Raw genomic sequence first — 23865 nt, 5'->3', positions numbered from 1 at the left:
TGTCTTTTCTAAAGAAATAAGTCTTTATTACGGTTAAGATTTTGTTTAGCAATTTCCTGGAATCCGTGCCCGAAAGTCCGAATCCACGCCCGTGTTATTAAATGCATCACAAGGTAACATACTGTCTTGAACGCAGCACGCTCAACCTTGCTGCGTGACGTCAACTCGATTGAGTGGCGGAGGAGGAGAGCAGCCTCAGTTTGAGGAAAGACATCCACGTCGCGACTACTTTCGTTCTCTTTCTCCACATTTCTCTCTCGTTTTGGTGGCCTTTTTTTTAATCAACATGGAGCCTCAATTCAACCAGAAAATCATCAACTTCGGAGCCGGGCCCGCTAAACTCCCGCCGCCGGTAAGTTGTAGCTTATTGCTATCGTTTATTATCGCAATTAGGAAACGCATACAGCCCTACAAGAATAATTATAAATGTTATTTCTGGACGCCTTGCAAGACAAGACCCTTAGGGACATTGTACAGGATAAAAACAATTGTAAAAATAAGTAAACATTAAACAAGCAGAACAGTACACAAAGAGGCGAGGTAAGTAAGTGAATTATATGCAATCAGGATATACTAATGTGTTATCTGCTAATTTGCGTGTGGTTTTTCGAATTGTGCACACAGAATGTCTGTGCTTCCTGTTTTTATTAAAGTAGGAAAAAAGGTTTCTCGTGATTGAATGAATGAACAGCAGTGGATACTTTAGCATCGCTCAGCAACAAGCTGAAAACATGCAGCTGAGTTGCATCAGCCTGCCTCCTTTTCATTCATGTGGAAACGCTCTGATCCGTCAGCCAAATGCACATTCGGGTTGTTTCCACATGACTTGCACGACTCGTTTTCTGGAGATATGATGTAAGAACAGTAATCCCTCGAGGAAACATAATTTGTTCGTAAAATCGATAGTCCTCTAAAGAACATCCATCCATCCATTATCCAATCTGCTTCTCCTTCCGAGGGCGCTGGACCTGATCCCAGATGTCTTTGGGCAGGAGTTAGGGTACACCCTGACCTGGTTGCCAGCCAATCGCATGGCAAAGACAAACAACCTAGGGCCGATTTAGTGTGTTTGATTAACCTATCATGCATGCTTTTGGAATGTGGGAGGAAACCGGAGTACCCAGAGAAAACCCACAGCCACAGGGAGAACATGCAAACTCCTCACAGGAAGGCCAGAACCGAACCCTGCACCTCTGAAGCCATTGTGCCACCCTGCAAATAATATTGTTTCCTAATTAAAATGAAAGACAACATAAAAGCTACCTTTATTAACAATGTTTTTTAGTCAGAAACTGAAAAGATTATAAAATTAAAAAAAATAATAAATGAAAGTGCCACTGCCACCTTCCATAGTGGATGTGAAATTACACTTTACAGCAAAAAAAAAAAAAAAAGTCCCGGGGTCACACGCGGTCTCCCTGTAATTGCACTGTGCCCTCCTCTTTTTTTGTGTTAATTGTGTTTCTGCAGCCATGGTTCAGTTTTAATTTGGTCCAGGAGTCTTCAATCCTGTTCCTCGCGGGCCTGTGTCCCTTCAAATGATCAGAATCGTTATCTAGCTTATGCAGACCTTGCCGATTTACCTTGACTGTCCCTGTCCGTATTATTATTATTATAACTCTAGATTTTTATATATTTTTTTTACAGTTCTTTATTTACATTTTCACAGACAGTTTTTTTATCTTTGTAAAATACTTACAAATACTACTCTATACTCATGTGTTTGATATGTAAAAGTTTCACCCAGCCCATAGTATTATCAACTAAGGCACCGAAACATCTGGTATCAGCCAGACTCCAATGTGTAGCCTTACTGTGTCTTGTAAACAATTTGACCGTCATTATGTGTTCATGGCCTATTTTATTTTGACACATGTTGCAGGTGCTGCTTCAAGTCCAACAGGAGCTCGTCAACTACAGTGGCTTTGGGATCAGTGTTCTAGGTAAGAAGACATGCACCGTTTTTCATATACTTTTCTTCACTGCTCATGTGGGTTTCATATGTGATCTGTAACAAGAAACTCTTTCACTTCTAATGCTTTTTTGTGGTCTTTTGTATTTTTTCGTCTTATGATGAATACAGATGAGAAGATTTGATGTTGATGAATTCATTTACACTGAAATTGCTTTTGTTCCCTCTAGAAATGAGCCACAGATCGCCAGAATTCACCCAAATTATAAACAAATCGGAACGCCTTCTGCGAGAGTTGCTGTAAGTAAAAATGTGGCAAATGTACATCAAAGACATATGTGATCATAGCAATAATGTTGACAAATTTACATATTTTTATGTTATGTTTGGTTCATAAAGGTCATAAAATCCAGTTTTCAATTTCAGAAGTGAAGATAATTTTTTGGATTTTAAAATAAAGTTTATGTTGACCGATATAATTGCAAATTGCTGATAATGATGTTGACAAATGTAAAAGGAAGACTTAATAAAATAAGGTTTATTAATAATGTTGACAAACGTGTATAGTTTATTAATAAAAATGATACTTAATGTTACGGTTTTGAACACTATTTTTACTTTGATTATAAGTGTATTACTATATCATTAGTCATTAGTATTCACGTAATTGAAAAATCTCAAGTCCTGTTTTTTTCATTAAATACAATTAATAATATATTCAACAACAAATCATAACAAACTATTATTCAGGCTTACTTTTTTTGTTCTTCTGTACATTTTATTTCTTTAGTGTTAAAAATTATAGAATGATATAGGCTTACTTTATTTTTTGTTCTACTGTACATTTTAGTTCTTTAGGGATAAAAAGTATAGAATGACATAGGCCTGTAACTAATGATTATTTTTAATATTCAATTAATCTGACAATTAATCTATAAATTGGATAAAATAAAGCATTTTAATTTCCATCCCTTTATTTTAAAATGACATTATTTCCAAATGACATCGTAGAAAAGGCACAAATATAAATTATTTAGGATTCAGTTCCTGGTTTGGTCTGTAGCATCATAAGCAAAAACTGTTTTCCGAAGTTTAAGCCTATAAATGTTTTATTTTGATTCAACACAGAGATGAACAATTACGTTAATGGAGGACTACAGAAATCGGATATTTGCTATTGAGACATTGAAATGCTGAACACTTGGAACATTTTAAATGAAGAAAAGTATCTAAATGATTCATTACTTATCAAAATTAATGATCAATTTCATAATCGATTAATCCTTGCACCTCTAGTATAAAATCTGTCAGCGTGAGCTTTCACACACCCATCCACACACAAATGCAAATGTCAAAAATGTGCTGTTGACGTGCCCACAGAAACATCCCGGACAACTACAAGGTGATGTTCCTGCAGGGCGGCGCATCGGGACAATTCAGCGGCATCGCCCTCAATCTGATGGGCCTGAAAGAGGACAAATGCGCAGACTACATCGTGACGGGCACGTGGTCGGCAAAGGCTGCCAAAGAGGCTGAGAAATACGGCAAAGTCAACGTAGTACACCCGAAGCTGGATAGTTACACAAGTGAGTGCACGCATTTGGGTGTGTTCAGTGCTGCTCTTTGAATGTGTAACATGTAAAAATGCTGCTAAATAATGTGATGCCTCATAATAGAAAAGCCTTTCCTGATGGTAACGAGTGAGCTTTTTTTCCAACGGCGGATTAGTGTGGAGCGGCCTTTAAGATAACCAACTTCCGGCTAAGCTATGAGGTTATTTTATCTCCACAATGTATAATTCTCTGTGTTGTATGTTTAGTTTGACAGTAAACTTCAACTGCGATTGCACGGCAGAATTGCAAATCATAGCAAAAAATTCTCTGAATGACAGTATATAGTACTGACAGTGATGTTTTATCATCTCAATCTCCTAACATATTTACTCACTCACAGAAATCGAGGTTTGTTAAATTGACGAAGCATATAAACTACTATTTAATTCTTCCATCATCCACTAAATGTTATTCAAACTCATTATATGAGCGTAAAGAGACATGTGCCACCATTTCAAGTGGCTCTGATTAACCCCATATAAAGTTCAGATGTTCAAGTGATTTGAATCAGAAGGGCGATTAAACGAGAGGTGTAAGAATCAACCCAAACCGAAATGCGGCGGCATTATGGGCAGTCTGTTGTGTAAAGTGTTTTCCAACCTGGCTGGCCAATCAAACACTGGAATGCGGGCCCTCTTTCCTCATGGTTGATCTAATGTGCCTCTCTCTTCATTATCCCGATGTTGCACTGACATTTCACTGTGTCATTGAACACTTGATCAAAAGAGGAAAATAATGACCCAAAAAAAAGATCGCAAATTGAAATGTAAAATTTGATGAAACCCAGATGAAGCAACTTTCAAGGGAACCACAAGCCTCAGCACATAAGCAATTTTCTTTCTTCAGTGTCAAAATTATCTTGCACTTTCATTCTGCAACCCAAAAGAGAAGAACAAATAGGCGACAGGTTCTGCATTTAGCACTTGGATGGGAAATATCTTGCGCCTCCCTGAATGTGTTGTTGACACATTGTGCTAATGTGTCTTGGGTTCACATTCTTCCATGTTGCTGCTGTCCCTGTTTTTTTCCATCCTATAAGACCTCAGAATATCAATCAATATCTCAACTAGACTTTAGCTTTCGCGTCAGGAGTACAAAGTACAGATATCTGTTTTGAATTTTACGCTGTGGAAGTAAGATGTCAGAAAAATAAATGAAGCACATATTTGTGACAAATCAACTATAGTGAATTGGATACTTTGATGTCTGTGAGTTGTTCAACGAGGGATAAATATTAGATAGGCTATAATAGGCGAGTACCAATGGATGCCAGACTTATTTTTAGGTATTTCTACTTACTGATACCAATGGTGGCAGATACCAATTGGTAAGAGTGCTTTTCTAAGTGAACTGCATCCATCGACATCTTATTTGTCCCTTTGATGAAATTTTTGTAGTTTTATGTATGTTATGGTTTGCATTAATGCTTAATGCACAGAATATGTTCGGCATTGTTGACATCATTTTTCTCTTTTGAATTTAATCCACGTCCATCCTCTTATATTGCCCATTAAGATGTGATTTGTATAAGTTAATGTATGTTTATAATTTATGAATGTATTATATTTGGGTTGTATGATGACTTTCTTCATGCATTTCCTATTCACTATTCCAGAGTTGCTTCCTCATACCGGAATCGGCCTGAAAGAAAAGTGGTATGAAACGACCCTACTAAACAGTAGGTAGAAGGTGATTTGAACATCTTTGAAATGTTTCTTTCCAGAAATCCCCGAGCCTGGCAGCTGGAGCCTGAACCCGGCAGCGTCGTATGTGTACTACTGTTGTAACGAGACCGTGCACGGCGTGGAATACAACTTCATGCCCGAGACTAACGGTGTGACCCTCGTCAGCGACATGTCCTCCAACTTCCTGTCACGTCCCGTGGACGTTTCCAAGGTGAGGAGATCCTACAAATAAGTCCAATCGGAAGAGTGTTGAGCACTGGTGACTTTGCCCCACTTCTCTTTCAAATTAAAGCATGCATTTTGTACATTATTCTAAGTTGTGACTTGATTGCACAATTGAGGAGCATAAAAATCAATAGTTGGATCAAAAGCTGCCTGTCTGGATCCGTGGGAAGTGATTCTGATGTGTTTTCCTTTGTAGTTTGGTCTGATTTATGCCGGTGCTCAGAAGAATGTGGGCTGCGCTGGGGTGACCGTGGTCATTGTGCGTGAGGACTTGATAGGCCACGCCCAGAAAGAGTGTCCCATCATCCTGGACTACAAAGTCCAGGCTGAGATGAACTCCCTGTACAACACGCCACCCTGTTTCAGGTAGTTTATTCTTTAAATGAACGATTTTACACAAAATGTATTTCAAACACATTTGTGAGAATGACTGTTTTACATTCTCGCGTTAAACACTGCAGTGGAAGACTGGAGCCCAGATTCGAACCCGATGCCTCAGAACTCTAACCACTTGTACACTCGCTTGCTTTCAATTCCACATAATCCGCCTTTTTCCTGCGCAGCATTTACGTCATGTGTCTGGTTCTGGAGTGGATCAAGAAAAACGGCGGCGCAGCTGCCATGGAGGTACTCAACAAGCGGAAGTCGGACTTGATTTATGACATCATCAACTCTTCCAATGGCTTCTACGTGTAAGTAGTTAAGTTATTGCTTACATGATTTTATGTAATATTAACAGATACAGCAAGATATTGTTGCTGTCGGGGTGTATCTTCACATTTAGGAAATCAAAAAACTTCCCGGAACATTTTTTGTTAAATTTGGTGTTACACCTCATACTGCTATCATATATCACCGCACACGAACATCAACACCACCCCAAAAATCACGGTTGGTCACTAATTTAATACACCAAAAAAAAATCTCAAATTTATTACGCTTTCATTGACTAAAATGGTGGACAACATCTGCCCTCACGCCGAGCCCCCGACCACACAAACACCTTTTAATTCTTGACATAAGAAAATTACTGTTACATCATCTTATTGAACTCTTTTTCAAAGGTCTTAGAGCCATGAGTGATACAATCAATAAAACATTGAGCTGACCAACCCCATACATGAGGTGGATGTTAAAATGTACGCAAATTTACCTCCATGGCTCTCAAGCTTTCTTCTGCCACAAAGCATTACAGTGATCCGCTTACTCTCTTCACTTATTCACCTAACCAAATTTTAATAAACATGTTAATAAAGGTTTTATAATCACAACATTTGGAATTTGGGGCATATTTTTGCCAAATTGGAAGTTGGCCAGTGTGCTTTAATAGATTTATTTTTTCCTTTTTTCTTTACCTTCGGCATTCCTCTGTAGGCCGTAAAGTTGTGCAACCCAAAAAAGCCACAAAGGAAACTTAAATGAATAAATGTCTGTCAAAATGACAATTTGCCTTATGTATTTGTTTCCGATCCACTGACTAGGTGTCCGGTAGATGAGGCCTGTCGAAGCCGCATGAATATACCTTTCCGTGTTGGGAAGAAAGAGGGCGACGATGCCTTGGAGAAGGAGTTTCTCAATGGGGCATCCAAACTTGGAATGATCTCCCTCAAGGGACACAGGTTAGAATCTGGCCACTGTTACCAGTAGTGTCTTAACTTGAAGGTTATATCCACACAACAAGGTGTCCCTAAACATTTTTACCCATCAGAAGCCAGAAGAAAGTAATTCCTGGAGAAAGGCAATGGGGAAATTGAGGCTTATTATTTATATAAGTAATATCGTTAATATTATCATCAATACAACATCACGATCTTGAATGCAATTTTACGCACATTTATTAGTTGACGGTATTAAGCAACAACAAAAGATTATATGATTTGTTTATTTGATCAGTTATTCAGCTGCTCAGCTCACCTTAAGCTTGGCACGCTAACTAGACAAAGCGCGAGTGTCAACATTGACAAAAAAATTAAACAAATGACGCTTGTTTTAGTCCACTTCACATCAAGTTGGGTAACATGTTTTAGTGAGCACACAGCAGCCTGCAAATACAAAATTAAGCCATCTGATGCAACAACGATGTACTCATTAGCTGCATTAACATGTTGGCCGAGTATCTGTGTCTGTTTGCACATGTCATGTGACATTAATCACGCTGTTTAATCATTATCAGTCTTATTGTTTCTGCAAAGAAGAACCTAGATTTCGGCAGGTTTGTGAACACTATTTGAGAGAAATAGACCCACTGAAAAATGGGGGTAAAAATAACATTTAACCCGTTTTGGATGCAGTGTCAATTAGTTGTTCAAGTTCGTAAAAAATTGCAAAGTATGTGTGGAAAAATATTTACAGAAAAGTCCAGCTATAAAGTAAAATAGTACGTAAAAAAAAATCCACAATCCACCGAACCTGCAAAAATGAACCGAATTATGGTGAGGCACTGCTGTTGTTACACATACTACTGGAGGCACTTCCAAATCTAATTTATTATTATTATTATTATAGTGTATACAATATTTTTTGTGCTGACGTTGCTGCGGCCGTGACAACAGTTTTGTCTCCTCCTACAGGTCGGTTGGGGGTATGCGTGCCTCTCTGTACAATGCTGTTACGCTGGAGGACACCGAAGCTTTGGCCAAGTACATGAAGGAATTCCTAAAGGAACACCAGTGAGCCCGGCTGGGATAGCTCTTACACTAAAAAAAAAAAGAAAATCTCACTTCAAATTGTGGTTGCTTTGGACCAATGGTGGATGTAGATTACATTGATTGTTTGATACTAACCAGTTGTAACATACTCACACACACACACACGCTCGGCTGATCCGCACATGAGATTTTAATGTAAATACCATTATTAATTGTTGACATGTTTAACCCCCATAATACAATTCTTTCTGGTGTCATTTTTGTCTCAGTGTTGCTTTCAGGAAAAAAGGCTAAAACACAAAGACAGATGCATTTGTTGAATAGGCCTCCAGGTGGTGCTGTTTAGTAAGATAAGTGAAGGCACGAATCTAACAGACTAGTACGATCAGATCCACGTTTTGCAGGTGAGGAAAGTTACTAACTAGGCCATTTAAAAGTGTAAGAATATAATAGAATAAGAATATCGACAATCACAGGAAGTTGTCCTCGTCGTGAAGGTTTGCCACTGTTCCCAGTTTTCTCCATTTTTGAATAATGACTCTTGACATTGGTTTGCTGGAGACCAGACTGATTGATTTCAATCACTTTTTTCCTGGAATTTCTTTGGATCGTGGCATGTTCAGTCCTGCAGGATGAAGTGCTACAGCTCTAGAGCCAAGGTCTTTTCATTAATCAGCTTGTCACTGCACATAACTGGCATAGACAGGTAGATGAATAGAAATATATAATTTGGAATCATTTTCTAAAATTGGATATTTTCTTCATAGGATCGGATGTATTGGTGATATATCAATGCTCTGGTGGGTAATTTTCCTCTGAAAAAAATTGTTTTTGACCCTGCATCTAAAAAAAAAAATATGCACGTGTAAGACGAGACTAAGCAGGGAGGCTTTGCAAGGCGAGTGGGGTTAGAGTGGAAGATGGGAGGTTGTGACGGGATTGTGTGGCGATCGGTGTGTCGTTGAGCCACGCTCATGTGAAAGCTAAATCCAGCGTTAGGCTGCAGTAAGGCGGCAGTAATGAAAAACACCAGGGAAGACAATATCAAACGACTCCTCTACATCCTGCAGTGGCAGCAAAGGAGCGGGCCCCAACCGGCGGGGAAGCGGAGGCAGGCTTTAGTGCTGCTGATTGAGTCTCTTGTCAAGAGCGACATGCTTGCACTGGGAAAAGTTACGACTGTGACTGACACCTTTTATACGCTCCATTTCACAACACGGATACACACAACTCTGCTTTCTATAGATACTGTACATGCAGTCTGCTTGAGGGGGAAAGGGCCCACTAAATTGTAAATTCATCCATGAACTACTTTTCCCTTCACAGTGTGCATTAAAGAACATTATGGGAGGACATTATCAATGCTTTTCCTGAATCACAGTATTGTGTTTTTTTTTTTTTTTTTTAAATAAAAACCCTGGGTAGCATAACGATGGGGTGCACGTGGACAAAGTGCATTGCGTCTAGTGCGTTGCATTAAAAAGAATGATAGGAGCCGCCTTGATTAGCCAGAGTTGAAGTCAGCTGTGACCACTCCTACAGTGGCGCAGCCCTATCTCTCGCAGATCTGCCGGCCATGACTCTTAGGTCGGTGGGTGTGTGGGGGACCCAAGAGGGAGAGGGAGAGGGATTGGTAGGAAAAGGTGATGGTTTTATTTAACAAAAGCTGCAGCCGGTGTTTGGCAGTCCAATGAGAGCAGTCCCAGGTCAATGAAAGCAACCCGAGAGGTTTCAGGGTACCTGGCTGGTAAGCAACGAGCTCAGGACAAACGATCTGTGGAACACGGAACGGCAAGGTCAGGATACAAAGACACGGGTATGCAATGCAAACTGGCTGGCCGTAAAAACTCGTAAGTGCGAGTGTTGATCTGGCGATGAAGTGGAGCCAGGGCCCAGTTTAAATACTCTTGATGTTAATTGCTTGCACCTGCTCGCAGCACCACAGTCTCGTCAGCCCTGAAAGACACACACACACACACACACACACAAAGGGAGGGGCTCAAGGTGCTCATCAAGCTTATTGCAGTTAAAACAAACAAAATCAGAGGTGGGCATTCGGTCAGGACTTGTTTTTGTTTTGTGAATAGCTACATGAAAATATTGGATATGACAAAAAAAAATAAACTAAATTGGGCTTCATGCCCTTTAGAAGAATGTAGCTGCAGAAATCCACCAGCGTTTAGTTGTGCAAGAATCGCTGTGACAACTGGAGGCTGCTTCATGAAGACACACAGGCTCGTGAAGAACATTCTGGAGCAGACCAGAAGGAGCAGCACAATCAATTGCAGCGTTAATTAATTGCTGCGCAAACAGTTAAATTCTTTTACATTTTATCTACTCTGTTCTCATAAAGTATAATACAATATAGTACTATTTTATTTCTTTAAAAATAAAAACAGATTACATTTTTTGGCGGGGCGAGAACAGACCAATGGCGGAAGACCACTGTATTTTTGTACCAGTGAGAAACATGTAAATTAGCGATAAGGCAATCAGAACTGACCATTATGGTCTTTGTAAAAGCATTTCTGATGAAGTTTTTGAATGCAATATCAGAAGATGTTGTGCAGGTGCACCTACTACTGTGGCCAGTGATGACATATTACGGGCACACCGAGCTGCAATCATTCCCGGCATTCATCTCATCACCGCTTTAATCCAGCCATTACTATTTGTGATGAGATAAACAGATGACTTGCGAGAAGGCAATTTTCTTCAAAGCGCCGACTTACAGTATTTTGCTGTGTGCGCGTGTCTGTCTCTGTAATAAACCCATCGCTCCATGCGGCTAATCTCGTTAGCACCCCGTGCACCCCGTTCCGCCGTGGCTCCTTTTAATTGCCCGTGTGTTATTAATGAGCTGGGAGTAGGGAAATGGCTCCTAATTAGCTTGTCTCCTTGTGCAGCCATCTCAAGTGAAGCGGTGGCACAAACACGCCTGGGATAATTAGAGCACTTCACTTGTCCAAGTATTTATCTAAATCACAGCGCAACAATTAGAGCATCGTCAATTAGCAGCCACGCGCCATTGATCAGTGAAGTGTTCTGATGTCATTTTGCCACCACTGACTCAGTCGTGCCACGTTAAGCACATGAGACTGTTTAACTGCACTCATTACACACTTGTACAAATATATTGGGATTATTTGATCTCGCGGTGACTGCGTTTTAACCCAGATTGGTGTCATTAACCTCGTCTTTTCCTTGACTACAACTAATTTATATTAATACAATATGTCACTCAAACCTTTTTTCTGTTCCTCGCAGTAGTGCTTTGATGTGTCATAATTTCATTCTGCGTTATCTTTAATGTGGTATTCCTCAAAGTTCTGTACTAGATCCGCTAGCTTTTTATAAAGACTTGGGGCCCTGTTTTCGTCCCTAGCGCAAAGTGCAGTCAAGCTGTACGCATCGATGGCGTTTTCTTTCTTTTGATGTTTTCGTAGACGAGCGCGGTTAGAAATCAGCGTTTGTACCGTTGTGAGAGTCATCATAGCCGACTTGATTCCCGGCCAATGGAAGCTTCTGCTTCATTCCCTTTAACCTCAGCTAAGAAAAAGTGCGTGCTTTCCATGGCGGAAGCGGAAAGGGGGATTTACATTTTTAAGGAACTGCAAGATTTCCACTTGGGGATGATGTAACTTGGAGACCAACTTCCACCCCAATCGTGTGTCTGAGTGTGACTTACCCCGGCACAAAAATGGCGATGATTAAACCGAGCACATATGCGCCTGTCTTCGAAAATAGATCCCTGTCCAATTTGAATCTTTTGTAACCAACTCCCCCATTTATTGTAGATTTTTTTCATGGCACTAATAAGGAAATTATTTGCATTCAATTTCGATCAGTACTTATGTTGTGATAAATATATACAATTGATGAGAATTTCTGACTGGAAATTTATTTATAAAATATATTGATATACAGTGAAACCCCGCTACTTCACGGTTCACCTTTCACGGGTTCAGTGCTTCGCGGGTCTAAAAAAAATGTTCAAAAATTAAAAACTTTTTTGCCCGGGCACGATTGGGGTTCTCCATTCGCTCCGCTCCGCGGGGGCATTGTAGTTTCGCCGAGCGGCACGACGGGGCGCTGGAGCGGTTAGACGGCCGGCGTGCGCCGAAGAGGAGAGTGGACGAAGAAGAGCAAGCTCCCCCGGACACGATTGGTGGCAACGTTTCGCGCGGTTCGGACCGTACCAGAGTTCCAGCCGGCGTGCATGGCAGTTAAGCCGAAGAGGAGCACCTTCCGCCCGGGGCACGAGCGGAGCGCGAGGCTGTCAGTTATGAATGAATAAATAAATAAATAAATGAAGAATGCCACCTTTCATTTCACAGGGCACACCGGACGGCGTACCAGCAGGTAAAAGTCGAAGTAATTAAATAAATACAAAAAGAAGTAATTGAATAAATACAAAAATAATGGCTGGGGAATAAAAAAATAATAAGTTTTAATAATATATATTTTTTTTTGTTATAACATGAATTTCACTCTCTCTCTCTCTACCTGTATTCTATATGGTGTACTGTATACATGGGGGTATACTGTATACCTGTATAGGTTTTTTTTAAGCATTTATGAAGGGGCGCCGCTACTTCGCGGATTTTCAGTTTTCGTGGGTGGTCTCTGTCCCCATTAACCGCGATAACCGGGGTTTCACTGTATATTTCACTGTATAACGTCTTACATAATATATAGAATGTCGCATGTTGTTGTAATTGTGACTTTGGCTTGTCCCATCCTGATATTATGTTATTGTGTATTGTATTTATACTGTCACATGTACAATAATTTATTCAATATTACACCTATTCAACATTTGTTGTGATATGATACAATATTGTTTCCTGATTCATATTAAATTGTAATAAATACATAAATTTAATGCTGTAATTATTTTGAAATAGCTATGTTTTTTCAATATGAATACACTATTCTGATTATTATGCGAATAAGATCTCACCTCGATAAACATCTTACACCTATTAAATAAACTCTCGCAGCCACCCTTAACCAAACACTAATTAATATGAAGTATATATCGCATGTTTCGTATAGTAAATGCTATTTAGGCAAGTGCTCATTAGCCAAAAATAATGCTTACCCATTAAGCTCAAGTGGCCCATTCCCGCTTTCCACTTTCTCACTTTACAGCTCCAAATGGCACAATTAAAATTACAAGGTAAGATTCAACTCTATCTATTCTAGGTTTTGGGTGTGTGCGCGTGTCGGTGCGTGTGCGCGTGGGTGTAAATGTGCGTGCGTGCTCAAGTGTGTTACTGTGTGAGGCTAACATATTATCCTATGAATAGAGATCAGTGACAGCGCGCTACGACAAATTTAATTTGCACCTACAGCTAAGTGAAATGAGTGAGGGGAATCCTATGGGTCGAGACTAATTGCTGCCAGGTGATTCGTGTGTGTCAACGTGTGCGTGTGTTTGCATGTGTGTGCGCGGCTGTCGGTCTGCCAACGTCAATACTTGAGTGAATATTTAATGTGCATGTTTATCTGTGTGTGTCTGTCAGTGTGTGATAGCAGAATGTCAGCAAAAACAGTGGAGTTAATGAGCTGTTTTTCTTTTTTTGCCACCAGGAGGGGAATGAAAAAAGTGCACACAGTTGTGCTGCTAATGTGTCTGTGTGTTGTGTTGCGTCGCAATACATGTGCCGATGAATGGTGCTATACCAAATTAGATGTCATGATTTAGAATATTGTGAAGTAAAATGGAAAAAAAATGGACATTTGACACGAATTACGATGTAAAATTATCTAATTTGAACTTGTTTGAAAATTATTTTTTATTTACTACAAACAACGTAGTAACGTTTTGAGGTAATTGTTTTATGGTGTACTGATAATTTTGGCATACGCACCTTGGCCACCTGAGGGCAGTAGATAGCCATATAGATATACAGTAGTAGAGGGTCAGCTCCTCTTTGGCTTCTCAGTGCGACAGTAATAATTAGTTGTTCATCACTGAGGTTAAAAAAACGCCCACCCCCCTAAAGAAATCCGGAGAGATTCCAACGGCAGAGGCTTATTTACACATCATTAGCTTACTTCATTATGAGCTTATTGGTCTTATTGGTCTCCTTCGTCTTATTTCCTTTTTTCCACGAACATGACCAATGCAAGTACTTAAGTACGCAGAGTAGGTGTTATAGGGATTGTGGTATCGCCCCCCCCTCTTAAATGGTATGCCCCAGTTGAAGGTGGGAGGCGCGGGTTACGTGACGTCAGAATAAGGACCACATGTCCGCTTGAAAGCTCACTGTTGTCTCACGTCTCTTCATACACAATCAGGTGCTAGTGGCGCTTTTGAAACTTCGGTGGCAATTTTTGTTGTTTGCCCATTTTACGAGTAGGTTCATTACACAGCTGAGGGCCGAATGGTGGGCCGTACTAAACTCAACCTCCGGCCTTTGTTAATCGAACCCTTTATTAAAATTTGTCACCCCCCCCCTCCCCCCTCACACACACAAGCTCTAAAAATGGGCATCCGGCCGGGCTGGAGTGTCGGACTGTTCCGCCACCGGGACGGACTGCCTAGGTCGGTTAACATGTATCATTTCAATTTAAAATTTATATCATTATATCCCAAGATACATTCCAATAAAGTAGAGGCGTAAACATTTTAAACGTTTGTGTTTTCTCCCGTGATGTAGTGGTGCAGTGTTTCCTCTGGACGTCGGTATCCTCAGCAGGCATACTCCTAAATTGGAAAGCTAAGCCTTTCATAAAGTTTAATAAAGCGCTGTTTTGAGGCTCGGGGGAGCTGGTATTAGTGACGGGGAACAACTGCTGGCTGTTCCCAGCAAACCACATCATCATAATGAGCCCGTGGCGTGGGAGTCAACGCCACCGTTTTAACCGAACCCCGCGCCCACCTCCCCTTGCACCGATTCGTGTTGTCTTTATCATTCTTCTGACACAATATGGACGTCTTACCTCCACTGCCTTGGCCCCATTGGGGTTTGAGGGGCTGGGGTGGGAGCATTGTTTAAACGTCGTCGGCCAGCGCGGGGTTATTTCTCATTTCCAAAAGATCACAGGCGCTGTAAATGCTGCGAAGGCACGCCGTGAATGCCAACGGCGGCGTGATTGGCAGCTTGACGGCGGCGGCAGCATTTGCATGGCATTTAGCCGGGCGGGCGACGGCCACCCCCAACACCTAGGTGGGTAAATAAGATGACTTGTCTGTTCATACACACTCACGCGTGCAATCTCGCTCCTCGACAACCAACCCACCGTCTTGGCTTGCCAAAGCCCGGGCCACGCTCATAATTGTGTGGCATTTAAGCACAGCAAAGGGACACCTACTAGAGGTTTACATTATCTGACAATCATTAGGTACAATTACAGCTTACCAACGCTCCCTGAGCTTGGCTTCTACCGATGCAAAATTATCTATAGTTGAGGAAATGTCAAATGTAAGTATGGGAATTGAACAGATCGTGAGTCAGTTATGCAGTTTAATGGTCTGAATCAAAGCAACATATATAGGAATACGAAATGGGACTAACAAAGACAAAGTAAGTACGTTTATCAGCACTTTTTAAATCCTTAATTTATCGAACTTTAAAAGTATATATCCATTTTAAACGGATGACATTTAGTGTTATAGTTACAGCCGATAATAAGTTATTCTACCAGTGCAATTGTCGGTGTGTTTACAATGCTAATGCTAGCTTAGTTTTATTAGTGCTGCTATTTTGCTGAAGATGGATTTGCATTCTCTCTGACTATCAAATCTGTTCGAGTGACGATGCAATTTTAATCCAGCTATTTGGGATTCTCATTAAATGAAGTCTTGAAGCATCAGGGATGTTTTCTTTGAGAATTATATCGAAACAGATATATTTTAAAACTCATGAGTTGAAGAATATACCAGAATCCTAATTTTGTTCACAATTGGCTAAAAATTGTAAAAAAAAATTAAATAAAATGTTTACATGACAAAAGGCTCACGCTAACGTTTGTATTTGATTATTTTATTTTTTTTACTTTTTAATCTCCATATGAATCAACATGTTATTTACCCTCCTGTGTTCCCACTTTTTTTAAATTTCAATATGTTCTACCGGGGTGTCAGAATTCACATTAAGCACTCTGAGACGTTTTATTTTTCTAATATTTTATCAGACTGAACACCAATTCGCCGCACCGACACTTTTATTCACCTGGAATAATTTGGAAATGACAGCGGCGGCGGTGACAGCGAGGCAATAAGAAAAGTCCCAGGTAAAAAAAAAAAAACTTGTCAGGAAACAATGAATCAATAAGCCTCGCCAACACCTCCCGGCCGACTCCTTGACACCTGAAGCTCATTAAACGCAGTCTAACGTCAACTTAGAAGAAAAAGAGTACACAGAGGCTCAGCATTTCGCAGCCTATCACAGTAAGAGCTGCAGAGCAACCTTGATATATTGTATATACTAGAAATAAATATGATTGTCCTTTAATCTGATTTTATTATATTGGGGACTCCCGCTGGCGGGCCTTCTGAGGGCTGATGGCGTGTAATGTTATTGCAGGGGGGGGTGCAGTGTGTTTCATATCCCCTTCTTGACGCTGTTTTATCGTGTCAGGGCCATTATTGTTTCTGTTGCTTTCTGCATTTATATGCACCCGCGTATATAACTTCATAAATCAAGTTATTGCGCTGTCTCTGTTTGCATATGCGTTTGCACCTCCCCGGTGCTTTCTCCAGGTCCGCTACGGCTGCTAATTTCTGTTCCTCGGCATATCAGTATCCTTGCAGGCTGGGTTGGCTGAACCATAAGCCAGATAAGCACCTGCTTAGGGCCCCGTGACCACAAGGGGGACCCCAAGAGCAATTAACAGTTAAGAGTTCTTTTGTATTTAAAGGCAACTCCCCAAAAAATCTTTGCAATAAAATGTGCAATGCATCTTTACACTTCTAAACATGGCATTCTGATTAATATTGCATTTGTGGAATATGAGTTAAGCAGTAAAATTCACCCATTTTAGCCACGTCAAGGGGCGGCCATTTTGTCACTAATGTCCACTGAAAATTACATCACAGTCGCTCATGGCTCAGGTAAAGACCAATCACGGCTCACGTTTTCTGAAGCTGAGGCGTGATTGGCCAATTCACAAACACAATATTAATCAGAATGACAACTTTCGACTAATGGGCCTTGTAAAGTACATTTTCGGATTGACTTCCTCTATAAGTAGAATATATATATATATATATATATATATATATATATATATTTTTTTTTTTTTTTGCTAAAACGTTTACGCATTTTTACATAATTTAAAAGCCAAATTAATCAACTTCATATTTGTCATTCGGCACATTGCTTCAAGTACTTTTGTTCAGTTAGATTGTGATTAAAAGTCCCTGTAAAGTGAAGATGATGATGTCTTCCTTTGTCTTTTTTTACACCACCCCAGAAATGAGTATTCTAAGCTACCATGCCAAATTTAAAATGGTTAAAGAAATCTCCAAGTAAATGAAATGAGGTTTCAAAATTGTGAGGACTCAAACAAACGGTAGAAATATAGGATGTTCTGTCATCATGCGAGTTTTTGTCAAATTTTATTTAAAAATGAATTCAACTTTCGTTTAGTTTCATTTTCTTTTTTTCATTTTTTTTGTCCCTTTTTCATGTCCTGTTTTTGCCATCCATTTCCTGCGCTTGGGTCCTCTATACAAACCCGTGTCCCTGACATGATCTTTGCAGAGGACGAAGAATGTATGGCATTAAGTTTTGTTATATTGTCTTTAGACATGAGTTGCTCATTGTGTGCATTTCGATATCCACCAAAATCTCATTTTGCCTGGGCCGGCCCCACGGACAGGTGGGCCAGCTCGGCTTGCAGGTTCTGCTCAGCTAATGAAGAAGCCATATTTGCCCCCCCCCATGCTTTTTTTTTGTTGTTGGACTGCATTGCCAGCTTGCATGGCTGCTGTGCAGTCAGATTGAACTAAACACTCTACACATCATTGAGCAGCATTACCAACCTCTCCCCGCTCATCACTCTCACAGGGTGCGGCAGGTGTGTGTGTGTTTGTGAGCGCGTGTGTTTACAGGATCGGCTAAGTAGAATGTCAAATAAATCAAGCTGTCTGTCCTCTACTGCATTACTCCCCCATCACTCGTCGCCGCTCATATTTTTTTTACCACTTTTCTGCCTCCATCACGCTCTCTCTCTTTGCTTTATGTCCTGTAATTCTCCCTTTAAAGCTCATGGGGGGTGTCACGTGTCCCCTGATACATCACTGTCATCTGCAGATCACACTTGTGCATATTGCGGTGATGATGCTATTTTTGTATACCCGTGTGTATTTGTTACACCTGCCTCAGGTATTACACTATGTCTGCATTCAAGCTGCATTCAGAGCGAACACACTTTTTGTCTTGGACTGTGCTCCATGCTTGTCCTGCTGAATGGTGGCTGATTGAGACACATGGACTGCCTTTGTACGCTGATCTTGTTGCCATTGATTACCTATCAGGATTTTTGATTGCATGCAGGAAGTAATTCTTTTAAATAGGCCCTAATGGCCTCCAATCTGGGCTGATGACGCCCTGCGAGAGTCCAATTGCGGGTCCATTTAGGCCCTTTCAGACCTCTCGGTGTACATTGTGAGAACTTTCCCCATAGCTCACGCCACAGTTCCGTGACCTGCATCATGCCGTCTCATTATGGCGGAGCATTACTATTCCACTTCAGCGTAAGTAGGGAGTTTGGTATGCTGTGACCTTGTAGGAAAAAAAATATTTCTTTACACTTAGAAAATGCATTCTATGTTAATTATAATGTGGGGCTAATAAAGTAGATCTTGTTCCTTTTTCTTTCTCCAATATACTTGTACAGTCTTTCCTTGCTATATTGCCGTTTGCTGCATTTTTTTTGAACGTACTTAGATTACATAGATTTTTCTCTATATCGCGGTGATGATTTTTCCACACAGACTGTAACTTCGGGGCAAAAAGTGTGAACTAGGAGGAAAGAATATGTAAAAACAACCCAGAAAAGGTCCCAAGTTCGGGATCATTTTACACTTAATAAGAGAAGCTAAAATGCTGCCTGAAGTTACACAACTGCTCGAAGGTAAAGTAGATGCCACTAGCTAATTTAATATAGTGTAGTCTATTCCCACAAGGTAGCGCAAATTGTACTCCTTCCACCCATAGAAGAATAAACTCAGCTGCCAGTGAACTTAAAATGTAATTGGATTTTTTTTTCAGTGTTGTTTAGCCCCAACAAATGGTTACCTAAATCAGCCACTGACTATCCTGTCAGACAATGCAGTTATCATAAAACACCTTGCCTGAGATAGCTAGGATGATTTAGGTTCGGAAAGGTGAAAGATGCAGTTAGAAGGTGAACCAAGTGATTGAAGAGGCCGACACCAGGTGTAATCCCACTTTTAAATGGACGTGACAAGCTCAGCTTTCTAATATGAACAAAAAGAAAAAATAGAAGCAGAGAAAAAAAGGCGACATGAGAGGAGCTATGACAAATCTGTTAAGGATAAAAGAGAGCAGGCTCGGGAAGCGGGGGGTCGCTCGATCATCAGAATGTCGGGCCGTGTTATTATAGTCTGAGTTGGACAGCAGCGTGGGGGGAGAAGGAGGCGGAGGGACTCAGCAGACAGGAAGAGGGCTCGCCGTCTAATCTTCCAATTTTCTTACATTACTAACCCCCAACCACCCCACCTCCCTTCTTATCCGCACCTCTGCCAACAAATGAAACTGGAGATAGCGACGGCTTCTTTGCGAGATTGACTTGCAGGAGTAAAACACACACCGGGAAAGACGAAGCAAGCCAGAGACCTGCTGCACCTCTGGCAACATACCGTTAAATGTACCCGCGAGCCCTCGTTGGACCCCTTCATGTATGATCCTGGCCAGGTTGCTGTGTGTGGGTGTGTTTTTTGCAACATACAGTTGTGTCAGTAGCAGTTACACAAGAAGCCATTCAACGATCAATAACTTCCTGCCGATAAGGAGACAAATCAGATGAAGGCATATTAAATTAAGATATCGTTTTACGCTCTCATTGATGGATCACATGAGGCACTTTTCTCGTTCACTTGCGATGCTACAGTTTTTTTAAATTTTTTAAATTTTGACCTTTACTTACTTTTTGGGTCAGATGTGTTGACATTTGATAATGAAGTAAAACAAATCGTTCTTACCTCTCACCTATTTAAATTTGTTTATTTTTCCTAACGTGACCTAATGTTCACAAAAATAAAAAAATGTCATTCCATTGTACTGATGCTACCACGTTTGTATACACTGAGGTTGTGCCAGCTCAAATCTTAACCAAGACAACTAAAATGAATTTGAGGTTTTCCAGTGTGTGTTAAATAGGGCTGGCACAAATTATTATTTTGATAATCGACTAATCACCCATTATTTTTGCAATTAGTCGATAAATCAAATCCTACGTAAATGACACCTTTTCTCACCAGCAAGCAGGCACTTTTATGTAACTAGGGATGCCGCCAACAATTGTTTTACAAATCCTTTAATTTTATATATTTTTTAATCAATCAATAAATTAGATAAAACATGTATTAACTTTCATCCCTGTATTAAAAAAAGGACTTTATTTCCCATTCGCAGCACAGAAAATGCATAAATTTGATACATTTATTTTGATTCAATTCCTGGCTTGATCCTTCAATGGCAGAAAATAGGCAAAAAAATGTAATCATCATTGTTTTAGAAAATAAAAGCAGATATTTTTAATAGTCTCATTTTGACAAAACAAAAATCATACTGCATACACAAAGCACTCCAGAATTCTTTTATTTACTGTTAAGAGGCTGAAATTCTGAGGATTGCGACAAGTTGTCGACTCGAACTAAATCAAGGACAACAGTGAAACTGTATATGTCATCCAACCAGCCATTATCTGTACCGCTTGTCCTCACAAGGGTTGCGGGGGACTGATATATGCCATAAAATATATTTTTAGTCGCATCTCAAATGTATGACAGCGTATTAGTGTCACCCAGCAAGATTAAAAAAGACAAGACAAGACTTAAAAGCATTTTGACGTGACTTCACATAGTCATGATGAGATTAAAAATCATCATGATGACTTTTAAAGGTGTTAAAACGAGATGAGACGATCACGACGAGAGCGATTTCAAGTCGTCATTGCGATAGTTGATAGTTATCACCTGTTTTCTTCAACTGAGCCATGATAGCCGTGCGCAACAGTGATGTCATTTTCAGTCGACAGCAGTTGGCAAAATGGCCGCCTCCTAACATGTCCAAAAAATGGATGGACTTTACTGATTAACTCATATTCCACAAGAATAAGAATCCACAATCAAAATAATGGTTTTTAAATTGTAGGACTGCATAAAACACACTTGTTCGGACATGTTTTGGGTTGACTTCTCCTTTAACATTTACAACAATAAAGATAAGCATTATACTGACAAAATATTTGACAGACAAAAATCTGTGGAAAATCGGCCAAAGTGCTATTGTCCGATTAAATCGGCCGGCAGATTAATTGGTCAGGGCCGAGTAATTGCCTTATCTCACATGTTTAAAAACAACGGAATAGCATGTCAACCAATTTAATAAGTATCTCACATTTTCTCCTTTAGCAACAGGTACCAGATTGGCGCCACTAACGAGCTGTAAATAATGTTTTGACCACATTTGGGAATGTGTCGCTAATTAAACACTGGGTGTGTTGTCCATTTAAATGTCTCACTGTCAAATACATGCCTTCATTCTTCTCTGGCGAAATAATAATCACTTGGTACAATTAGATACCCATAATTACGGCAACTCACTTAGGAATTGAGAGGATGCGTGTTAAGTAATTCTTAATGTGCATTGCCCGCTCAAACAAACACCTCGCTTCAAGTAGGCACCTCCCGTTTTCCGCCTCCAGAAAAATGTAACAGGTGACATCACTGTGGAGCTGCGAAAAAAAAGCCTCACATCAAAATACATGACTTTGTTTTTCTTTTCCATGATTTTCAAATGAATCATTTAAATAAACCTCTCACCTAAAATGGACGCCTCTCTCCTCCCTCGAGAAAAAGAACATGTCTGAGGTCCCTTGAGCAAGGCAACCCAGCCGTCAAGCTTTCCACTACTTGGGGCTGTTTTTTTTTTTTTCATGGTTCATTTGAGAATAACAACCATAAATATTTTGACATCCTAATAACCACCATGCATCAATCGTGCATTTCATTTTCAGTATTAAAGTGTAGTGGACGGAACAAAAGCAGCATTAATGACGGTACCCACATGAGTTTCCACAGTTGCGCAACTCTCCTGCCCGCTTGATTGGTTCACATTCCAGTCACCTCTCATTGGGCGAGGCAGAACCCTGACTGAGCGGGACTAATTTGCCATGCTAATGAGATGGCACCAGCAAACACAGCCAGCTGGAGACCAGAGTAAATGATCCTGTCATCGGTCGAGAGCACAAACACGGCTAACCGCTAATTAGCTCGCCTGCGCTCATCCGGGTGACATCCTTGCAAGAATCGGAAGAACGCCGATGAAGAACACAGGGCTGGGTGGTGGAAATTGGACGCAAAGGCAGCTTATATTTTTGCTGCGTCCTCATCCTTTCTTTTTTCCATTGCGCCGTGCACTGAGGGGTGTGTTTAGTGTGGCGATGTGCCATAAGAATAAGGCGGGAAAATATGCTAAGCAGACAATCAAGGTGTACCCCCCGGCGCTAAACAGCCAATCATGGCGGCCCCAGCGTGTGTCACCAGCGGGCAGGAGGCAGAATTAGTCCTGGTTAGCGGCCAGGGCCCTGCCGAGTGCCTGATTAGGCTTTTAGATGGAAGAGGAGACAGGACGTGAAAAGTCTGCCTGCCGACATGAGGTGACCCAGACAAAGGACTTTTTATACTGAGGAAAATGTTGAAGCAAAGAAAATTGCTTAACCCTTTGATTGCAGCAGATATGTGATGTGATTTGATTTTATTTGAATGACTGGATTGCACTGATCGTCCCCCATGTTACGTGCGACACCTCTTGTGCTGAGATGGGCTCTTGTAACCTCGATGCATAAGGCCTCTGGATAGATTGACATAGCGGAAGCGTGTGCCTCTCCATTCACTTGCACACACGATGAAAACACTCATCTCTTCCTTCATTGACGCATGTTATGCCAACATAAGGTTCTGGAAAAAAAATTAAGAGATATATGAAAATGTGAAGCGACAGCAATTGCTGTGCTTTTGCACCAAATTTTGCTCCATATTTATTGCGACTCTCAGTTTCATTTAACTGTCAAAGTAAACATAAAGCAGAGATGGTAAATCGTGAACGTGAAGCAACCTCAATGAAGGGGCGTGCATCTCCATACAAATGGTGGGATACGATGCAACGACGTTTCGATTTTAAAGTGGAACGATTCGGTTTGATTCAGAGAGTCAACGGTTTGATTCTATATTGTTTTGAGATTGAATGATACATTTTGTTTCTTGGTGCCATTTTTCATGATATGAATGAACGTGTCAGTACCATTCAAAGATATATCCCTTCAATAAAAGATAGTTCGATACATATCTCGATATATTTTAAAGGAGAACGATTCATCTAACAGTACACACAGTCATATACTGTGTTCTTTCTCCTTTTTGAAGAATGATTATATAAAACCCACTTGATTGTACCCCACCTGCTGTCCGAAGACGGCTGGGGTAGGCTCCAGCACGCCGCAACCCTCGTGAGAATAAGCGGCTTGGATAATGGATGGATGGATTTCAAGGCAGGACACTGCTGCAATATGATTGGCTG

General features: G+C 40.6%; 1 protein-coding gene across 1 annotated transcript; it reads left to right on the top strand.

The window, feature by feature from the left end:
* Positions 1-137: 137 nt before the first annotated feature.
* On the top strand, positions 138-8340 carry psat1 (phosphoserine aminotransferase 1). The gene is made up of 9 exons (XM_088304991.1): positions 138-352; positions 1883-1943; positions 2143-2212; positions 3293-3498; positions 5249-5421; positions 5632-5801; positions 5999-6127; positions 6917-7054; positions 8006-8340. Exons 1-9 carry the CDS (start codon positions 287-289, stop codon positions 8106-8108), a joined length of 1116 nt encoding a protein of 371 aa, XP_088161117.1. The 5' UTR covers positions 138-286; the 3' UTR covers positions 8109-8340.
* The last annotated feature ends 15525 nt before the right edge of the window (positions 8341-23865 follow it).

Source organism: Idiotropiscis lumnitzeri, chromosome 1 (assembly GCF_059441095.1).
Source record: "Idiotropiscis lumnitzeri isolate Australia: NSW breed Sydney's pygmy pipehorse chromosome 1, RoL_Ilum_1.0, whole genome shotgun sequence".
Lineage (NCBI taxonomy): Eukaryota > Metazoa > Chordata > Actinopteri > Syngnathiformes > Syngnathidae > Idiotropiscis > Idiotropiscis lumnitzeri.
Note: the sequence above shows the minus strand (reverse complement) of the source record. Positions and strands in the feature narration are given on the sequence as shown.